The 9,417-nt window shown below is 32.8% G+C and overlaps 1 protein-coding gene across 1 annotated transcript; it reads left to right on the top strand.

Moving 5' to 3' along the window:
- Positions 1-4,466: 4,466 nt before the first annotated feature.
- Positions 4,467-8,954, top strand: LOC120090615 (O-fucosyltransferase family protein). The gene is made up of 10 exons (XM_039048335.2): positions 4,467-4,987; positions 5,295-5,379; positions 5,983-6,053; positions 6,144-6,232; positions 6,325-6,568; positions 6,952-7,064; positions 7,150-7,240; positions 7,319-7,447; positions 7,569-8,122; positions 8,209-8,954. The coding sequence occupies exons 1-10, from the start codon at positions 4,790-4,792 to the stop codon at positions 8,666-8,668; spliced, it is 2,034 nt and encodes a 677-aa protein (XP_038904263.1). The 5' UTR covers positions 4,467-4,789; the 3' UTR covers positions 8,669-8,954.
- Positions 8,955-9,417: the final 463 nt, after the last annotated feature.

The following is a 9,417-nucleotide window of genomic DNA, read 5'->3' as shown; positions in this document are numbered from 1 at the left end:
ATTAACACAAAAATTCTATATATTTCCCAAATTTTAATTTTTTTTTTCGCGAAAGTTGAGCTTATCCAAATTTAAAAGTCATGGTATAATCATCTGACATCCATCTGAAAAATCCATTTAGAAATTTAGAAATTTAGATAATTGTGGAAACATAAATTGGGTGAAAGATTTGAAAAATTACATCAGATTTGATATAAAAATTGGTAAAGATAACCAAATTTGGAGAAAATTTGAAAAGATATAAGATTTGGAAAGATTATACAATATTTGGAAAAATAAGTAGAATTTTGATGTTAATCCTACTAAGATTCCACCAAGAAAGCCCAAAACCATCGATAAGATGAAAAAGTTAATTTTTTTTTCTCCAAATCTCGGTGGTCGGTTGGGTGAGACGTACACAAAAACAATTTCAACGAATTTTCAAAAAAAAAAGTGATATTTCCAAAGATAGAAACATTTAAGGGTTATTTATGATACTTTCTCAAAATTAATGTGCTTGTCCTTAGCCAAAAAGACGGAAGTTTAAGGATATTTTTTTAGTATTTTTGACACAAAGTTCAAAGTTTAGGAACATTTTTAATAATTTAGCCAATATTTATTCCTATGAACTTTTTCTGCATTTTATTTCTTCAAGTTCTCTTCAAGGCTTGACTTAATGCCCTTATATTGTAACCATCCTTACGCTTTAGCCTAAACTTTTATGAATCATCTCACTAAATTTCTTCATGAGAGTTTTATGTTTAAATTACTGCCTGATCAACTGATATAAAGTAGTAGGATGTTTATGCATCAAGTGAATCAAAATGTGTTGATATACTCAAGTTGAGTAAGAGTGAAGATAATTTCACTAAGTTGTTATTAAGAATGATGCAACCGTTTGTAAGCATCTAGAGAGAATAGGAGTAGACGTATCGAGTAAGCACATAAAACCTCCAACTAATTTAATATTCGAGTCACATCTGTAGTAGGTTTCCTAGCTTAGATTTAATAGGATGGGTAGTTGAAACATTGGGCTAATGCATTAAGACATGTGCAGCATGTGGCAGTCAATAGTCAAGCATGCTTAGAGTCTAATCAGTGACATAATTTTATATACTTCTATTAGAGTCTAATCAAACTTAATCCAAATTACTTCTTCAAGATTAAATTTTAATTAGATTTAAGTTAACCAGAATCAATTTCTTTTGAAAACATGGGCGTTATAAAATCAGTGATACTTCCATATATTAATTTTATCAAGGTCTATCAACATATTGTAGGTCTTTGTTGTCTCTTTAGCCTCAAATTTTCAAGTTGACTACAAAAGACAAACAATCAGTTATCACTAAACATAAACCTCAAACAAATAAAATATTAAATAAGTTTATCAATGACAGACTTTTATCACTATCTATTAGACAGTGATAGTCACTAAAATTTGAAATTTTGTGCCTTCAGTGTTTTTTTGTGTCTTCAATGAACTTTTGGGATATTTTTTTATGAGTTTAAGCTAATTTTGACTATATTTGTAATTAGCTTTTAAATTTGCTATTTTTTTTTCCAGTATTTTAGCCTCATTTTACTATATACGTAAGGAGCCCTTTAGGATAGTTTCTTGTTATTTTTATTATTATTAATTTGAGATATGAAAATAATCCTTTATCGGTGTTAATGAAAAAAAAAAAAAAAGAAATTACGTGGATGAGGTAAATAGACTAGTATATAGCAACAGTAAAATATGAAATTTGAAAACTAAGTGAAAACAAAATAAAAAATATGGTGCAAGTTTTAGCCGTCGAAGAGAGAGAAATAAAAGAAAATCTTTTAAGTGTAGTTGGACTATACAAGTGTGCTATCCGACTACACAATTTGGATAGGATCAGATACGAAGATTTGTCAATTTCTAAAAAAATTAAGATACGGATACGTCTAAAGATATGCTATTTTTTAATATATATATATTTCTAAAAAATGAAGATACTATACGTTGGAGATACATTTTTTTTTTCTTTAAGAAAATATAGGATATAGATAAATTTAGCATATAAGTTAATAACAATAGCACAAAATAGAATACAAACACTGAAATATAATACAAAAAAAACAACATCTAAGATGTTGAAATACAATAGTTAATAAAATGCAATAGAAAAGTGACTCATATTACAAAGAAGAAGAAGATTAGAGGGAGAAGTATGAAGATAAACGAATAACTTCTTCATTGAATTATTGAAGATATCCAAATGGTATTTTGGTGGACTTTGTGGGGACTAAAACGTGAAAATGGAGATTATATGATTCTAGTCTAGGGTTTGATCTGTTATTTTTTTTTTCTTTTAGTTTTGGACTCGAGTAGTGAACTTTTTAAATAGGTTGCCTAATTTTAGATTGGGAAAGATTAAATGAGTTACTTGTCTTTCTTCTTTAAAAGAAAAGTACACATAGAAATAGATACGTCAAATCGTGTGTCAGATACGTACCTGAAAAGTATATGAAAATATAGATACATCAAATCACGTGTCAGATACGTATCTAGAAAATATCTGAAAGTAACGGTATCCGATACGTGTCTGATACTGATTCTTTGTCTCACATGAAGTATATGTGCTTCATAGTAGGTGTGCTAACACCCAATAAAAATGTGACTTTTATTATTTTTATTTATTATTATTATTTTTTTAATATATAGAAGAAAAGGAGTATGAGATTAAGTGCAACCTAGATTATACCTAATCATTGTTCAAGGGATAAAACTACAGTAAGTAGAATAAGGGATTTGGAGAGAGTTTGGAGAAACCATGGAGATGTGCTGCCTACTAGTTCATTTAATATATACATTCTATTATCCGATTTTTGGATTGAAAGTAAAATTGATCAAAATCATGGTTATGAAATTTTAGCACAACAAATATTAGGTTAAAAATCACTTTTAATTTCTAAATTTTCATAAAAGTTAAAATTTAGTCCATGAATTTTGATTTGTAATGATTTAATTGCTAAATTTCAATTTGTGACAATTTAGTTCCTGAACTTTATTATGTAACAATTTAATCATTGTATTTTAAGATTTGTAACAATTTAGTCTCTATGGTAAAAATTAATGTTAAGATTTAATAAAATTTCTTGCATAAATAAATCGATAAACTAATTAGAGACCCAATATTTTTTATAAAATACAAGGCTACATTATAAAATAATAAAAATTGATACCTAATTTTAATAAATTTATTTATGTAAGGGACTAAATTGTTATGTATTTAAAAGTACAAGGACTAAATTGTTACATACTAAGATTCATGGACTAGTTTGTTACAAAATCGAAAGTATAAGAACTAAATAGTTACAAACCAAAGTTTAGGGACAAAATTGTTACTTTCACGAAAGTTTGGTGTTTTTTAACCTTTTTCTTTCAAATTTAAACATGGTTTAACTCATTTGAAAACATATAATCAAAATTAAAGGATCAAAATTTAAAATCTTCACCTGAACATGTTGATTTTTTTTTAAGTCTTTTAAGACACTATTAAGAATTTTTATTTCTAAAGGTAGACTTAAATTACTACTTTCTATTGGGTTGCTCTCATGGGTCTAACTAATCCATCGACTTTTAAAAATTTGTAATATGTTTTTTCCCCTTTGTTTAAAAGTCATTTCCATTGTGCTCTTATTCTATATAGTAATTGTCTTATTAATCTCAATACTTAAAAAAGGAAATAAAAAAAAATCTAAAACATATATTCAAATTCAAGCATTTAATGGATAAAGTACCAAACGATTTAATACCATGACCTACTAAACATGAATTGAGAATTCGAAGATATATTAAGATTTTTTTTTTAAAAGTAGTTAGAAAGACCAGATAGACCAAACGTCGAGAGTTCAAAGATATTATTTTTGGGTAAAATATACTTTTGGTCTCTGAAGTTTGGAATTGATATCTATTTGGTTCTTGAGGTTCCCAAAGTGGCACTTTGGTCAGTAAGATTTGAAAAATAGTTCTAAATAATTAGTGTGTTAATTAATCTTTGGTTGACTAATGAAAAGTGATGTATCATTGTTGAGTTGGCAAAATTTAAATGATTTGTCAAAATTTATTTATTGTTTATATATGATATATCATTTTTTACATTTATCTTCCCTCTTCCATCCCCTTCTTTGCTCCTGCTCTTCTATATACGTTTTTCTCATCACGGCATAAAATACTATCAATTGTAGATAAAATCGGAGAATAACGCAAAGAAGTCATTAAAACATTTTGGTAATCGAAATTGATCGAAATCTATAATTTTTCTCTTAGTTTCACCAACAAAATTAACCATCAATCTATGCTACTTAGCTAATATGATCCATTTAAGAATCCTGATGGTTGAAAAATAGTTGAATCCAAAGTAACCAAGAAAGAAAATGTAAGAAGCTATAAAGGCATAAGCACAAAGTTATATCCATCCATGTCATATGAGAGAAAAAGGGAAAGAAAAAAGGGGGTTAGGTATCATGTGATCACCCTACTTTGAAGTTTAAAGGCAAAAAGGCACCATTTTCTTATGTTCTTCAAAGGACCATCCTTTGTTACTTCGTCTTGTCCACAATCAAGTGGTATATCTCACATAAATCAACCCACCCAGATATTTAAATTATCCCAAAAATGAATGAAAGTTTGCTTGTCTGCCTCGCACGTGCTGCCGTTTTGCTCTCCCCTCCCGTAGCCCCTTCTTCTCATTCAACAATTTTCTAGTTTCTACTGACTCTTCCACTTCTTCTTCCTCTCCCCTTAAGCTCTGCCCTGTTGGGAGAGAAATCTAAAGGGGCAATGAAAGGGAAGGGAGAAATGGTGTTGAAATCAAGGATGAAATGGGTTGGTTTGGTGGGTATTGTTCTTTCAGCTTTTTCCCTCTTCACCCATTTCTTTCTTGCTAGATTTACTCAGGAGGGCACTTCTGAGTTCCAATCCTCAGTCACAATCTTCTCATGGAGACCTGTTTTTGAACATGCAGATTTTTCCCCAACTGTAAGATCTCATCTCCCTTTCATCTTGTTTATAGAGATCTTAACTTTTTTTCTTTCTTGGGTATATGGGTTTCTTCTATGAATTTGAAATAACCTCAAATCTGGCTTCTGGGTTGCTCTGTTTTGGTGATTTATGTAGTAAGATGAGGCTTTTTCTTGAATTTTTGTCTTCCTTTGAAATGGGTATTTTGTTGTTCAATTAGTTTTTGGCTGCATTTTACATGGTTCTGTATTTCTAGAATCTTACTTCAGTTCTTGTTTGTGTTTTTTCTCCTAATTTTGGTTTTTTTCTCCTAATTTTGGTTCAGAGTCCCTTGTTTAGACGGCTTTGGGGCCCAGTTAGGCGCCTGGAGACTTTGCATCCTGATGCAAATCCCAGACAACACTATCCGGGTATTGCCTCTTCTGCTGCTTCATTTGCTTGTTACCGCTTATTGATGCAGCAGATTTTCCTCTTATAGAGAGCTTCAATTTGGTTTAAATCCTATGCTGCATCTTGAATTTTTATGCTTATTTCATTTTGGTCTTTGAACTTTTAAATGTTTTGTTTGTGTATATAATCATTTTAGTCTTTAGGTAAAACTTGATGTGAGATGTTTCTTGTTCATTTTCCTGGTACGTATATATCTACATGAATGAATGCTTGAAGCTACTGTAGTAGGTTAGGTTTTGGATTCCTTCCTCTTATTTTCAATCGGTAATCAATTTGAAGTCTTGAGGAGGAAAGAGTTTACATTTGTTTCTTGTTTTCTGAGAAAAGGTAATATAGCTATAGTCATATTGCTTCTCTCAAATTTGAATCTTAATTCTGGTTTTGCACCTGCACTGAACAAAAATATATGACCTGTTATTCTCCTTGATGTAAATATTTGTTGCCTTTCAATTCCATAGAGCTGATAATAAACTACTAGATCCTCCCCCTCTCTTGTACCCGGTAAGAAATCTTTTTTATGATGTGTTTAAAATGATGCATTCCTGAACTAATCACATCGGCAGATCCCTCATTACAATCGAATGGATTCATCTTTGTCAGGATACAAGGCGGATTCCATGAGATCAGGAATTCGGTAAGGATGCAAATGGTTTAATCTCTTTTATGATATTAATATCAGGTTATGGTAGCAAATTGAAGGAATTGCAACTGCTTGGTCTTCTAGATATGCGATGTTGTTGTCATTGCTCGACTCCTTAATGCTACCTTAGTAATTCCTGAGATTCAGTCAACCACAAGCAGCAAAGGAATCAGGTCTGAACTGTTCCAATTTATCATGCTACCTAATTTCCATGGCTCGAAAAAGTATGTTTTTTAATCGAAGTTGTCTAATTGTCTTCATGCAGCTCTCAGTTCAAGAGTTTTTCTTACCTTTATAATGAAGACCAGTTCATTGCAGCCTTAACTAGAGACGTTAAAATTGTGAAGACACTTCCAAGAAATCTGAATGGTGCTCGGAGGAAAAAGGAGATCCCACGTTTTAAAGCACCTTACTTGGCATCTCCATATTTTTATCGGCACAATGTGCTTCCTGTTCTAAAGAAGCACTTGGTGGTCGAACTTGTCGTCTCTGATGGCGGGTGCTTGCAGGTAGGAACACTTCTGTACTCATTTTTTTATATTTGCAACTTTCTCTTTACTAGAAATGCTGACTTGTATAACTGATGTTAATGGATTCATAATTATGCTTGTCAAAATGTTTTACATGATCTTGTCAAAGAAGTTATAATTTTAGTTCTTGTTAAGAAGAGGGTTAGAAGTATAGTTTAGCAAACTAGGGGATCTTTGTTTGACTGTTTGAAAATAGTTGTTTTCGAAACTGTTTTTCAACATTTTTATCTTAAGAATTTCTCTCGAGGACCTTTTGCCAATATCCTTTCATTTATCTTCATGTAAGTTTTGTTTTAGAAAAGAATAAAGAACAAGAAAGAGCTTCAATATCTCATAGACTGTACACTTTAATGTTCATCTAGGCTATCCTTCCGCCTGATCTTGAAGAGTATCAGAGATTGAGGTGTAGAGTTGCCTTCCATGCTCTTCGATTCAGAGTGGAAGTTCAGGATCTTGCCACCAAAATTCTGCATAGGTAAATATTTGAAATGTTTTGAACGGTTCTTGAAACTGTTCTTCTTACACCATTTTATTATTATTATTATTATTATTATTTTTAGGTTAAGAGCTCCAGGCAGGCCGTTCATAGCCTACTATCCTGGGATGACAAGAGAGGCCTTAGCGTATTACGGTTGTGCTGAACTATTTCAGGTACATTATTTTAACCTTGATTATGTAATTGGTACGTTTGACAATTGATACGTGTTTTTGATTTGAAATTAAATCCAGGATGTACATAATGAGCTCATTCAACACAAAAGGTTGTGGATGCGAAGGCGTGGGATCGTCAAGGGGAAGCTTTCAATGAATTCCGAGGAGCAACGACTAAATGGTTCTTGTCCTCTAATGCCAGAAGAGGTAAGCTAATCAGTGAGGTGGAGGTGAAATAGTTTGGATCCAACGGTTAGATAAAATTATAAAAAATGGAGAATTTGATGCTTGTCAATCTTCAGTGCTTATGGATATCCACCTTGTACAGGTAGGAGTTCTTCTCCGGGCTCGTGGATATTCATGGGACACCATTATATACGTGTCAGGCGGAGAAGTTTTCGGTGGACAAAGAACCTTGATTCCTCTCCATGCTATTTTTGAGAATGTTGTTGACAGGACTTCCCTTAGCACCCCATGGGAACTTAATAGGCTTTATGGTCGTGAGATTAATGTCGGTGGAAACTATCCAAGGTCTCCACCTTCCATTTTGAAGGAGTCGAAGCCCGATGTGTGGAATACTGATGGTCCACGTCCTCGCCCGTTGCCACCTCCACCAGCAAGGCCAAAATATCCACACAACATAGAAGGTTGGTGGGGTTGGGTGGCTGAGAGTGACATTGAGCCTGAAAGTACTGTAATGGAGTTGAGAACAAATGCCCATAAATTGCTTTGGGAAGCTATAGACTACTTCATATCGGTCGAAGCCGATGTTTTTATTCCTGGGTTCGATCGTGATGGCAAGGGGCATCCAAATTTTGCAAGCTTGGTGATGGGCCACCGGCTTTATCAGTCAGCTTCACTTAAAACATACCGACCCGATAGGTATTGGTTTGGTTTTTTTATATTGATGTATTAGTCGATGGTTAATGATTAAACATCCATTGTTTACAATGCTGTTGTCCATGCAGAAGAGAAGTGGCAAATCTCTTAGCCGAAACCAGAGAACACCTATATCATGCAAACTATACGTGGCTGAGATCGATTCGTCAACATCTAAGGAAGTCATTACTTGATGGACTGATAGAAGCGTCAACAGTATTGAAATCAAGATCTTTTCTATCTCATCCAGTTCCTGAATGTTCTTGCTCGAGACAGGACTCAGACCATGCTTCAAGTCCGTCGACTCAATTGCAAGCTCAGGCTGGTGGTCTAGGAGTTGTGCACCGTTGTCCCACTTGGATGCGAAGTGAGTCAGGATTGCGATCAAAAGATAAGCAAACTGAAGAAGAGGACGATGAAGATGATTCAACATCAGAATCGTTTTTTGGGAACAGCAGCGAGGACCGGGTAGAAGGGAGTGGAGAGATGAATAGTAAGGAAGCAATTCTGCTGAATGATCAAGATGAACTTGATGGTGGAGAGAGATAGATAATAAAGGGACTGAGTTAAGAAACAGTTTTGTAATGCTCACAAATGACCATTGCCTGAGGAGGCACTAACAAGTGGATGGATTATGTAAGATGCCATTCTTTTGGCAGGAAGCAGGTTCTAGAGCACTGGGTTCAGCTTCTGTCTCTATCTTTTAATTCTTTTAATGTTCTGAACCATCTGCTCTGGTTTGAAGCTTTACTTGAATGAAGAGCCAACAGTGTAATTCATGTAAATTTACTTGTTAATGTATTTTTGAAGGGAAAATCAGGGGCTTATTTTACAACCATGTTTCGTGTGTGTGGGAGAGTTTTATTAGTATTATTCTTTAAACTCATGAAACAGTTCTCATTTTTACTAACTTGGACTTGAATTATTAATTAAATAAATGATGAAATTAATGTTCTTGATAAAAGTTTACCAACATTATTGTAGTGAGGATAAAAGTTTATTTTGTCAAGTATTGATTCTTCAGGTAGTTTTGCATGGACAAAATTACTTTTTGAATTTTCCTCACGATTATCTTAACATTAAGGAGCAATTGTATAGATACCCATTTATCACAAAAGAATTGTAAATACTGCAATTTTTAACTATTTGTAAATATGATAAAATCAACTTCTATACCCATCACCAATTGTGTTTACACTTGCTATTATGTTTTTGGGCAAATTACAAAAATTACAACTGAAATATGGTGGTAATTACAGTTATGCTTTCAAACATTCAAATTTGAGTCCTTAAACTGA

Source organism: Benincasa hispida, chromosome 1 (genome assembly GCF_027475165.1).
Source record: "Benincasa hispida cultivar pf3 chromosome 1, pf3_genome.v1.1, whole genome shotgun sequence".
Taxonomy (NCBI): domain Eukaryota; kingdom Viridiplantae; phylum Streptophyta; class Magnoliopsida; order Cucurbitales; family Cucurbitaceae; genus Benincasa; species Benincasa hispida.
The sequence above is the reverse complement of the archived record's forward strand: the minus strand, read 5'-3'. Positions and strand labels throughout refer to the sequence as shown.

Coding starts and splice junctions, on each gene's coding strand:
- LOC120090615 (XM_039048335.2), top strand. CDS start 4,790: ATGAAAGGGAAGGGAGAAATGGTGTTGAAATCAAGGATGAAATGGGTT. Junction 5,380..5,982: donor TCCCAGACAACACTATCCGG/GTATTGCCTCTT, acceptor TCACATCGGCAG/ATCCCTCATTACAATCGAAT. Junction 8,123..8,208: donor AAAACATACCGACCCGATAG/GTATTGGTTTGG, acceptor TTGTCCATGCAG/AAGAGAAGTGGCAAATCTCT.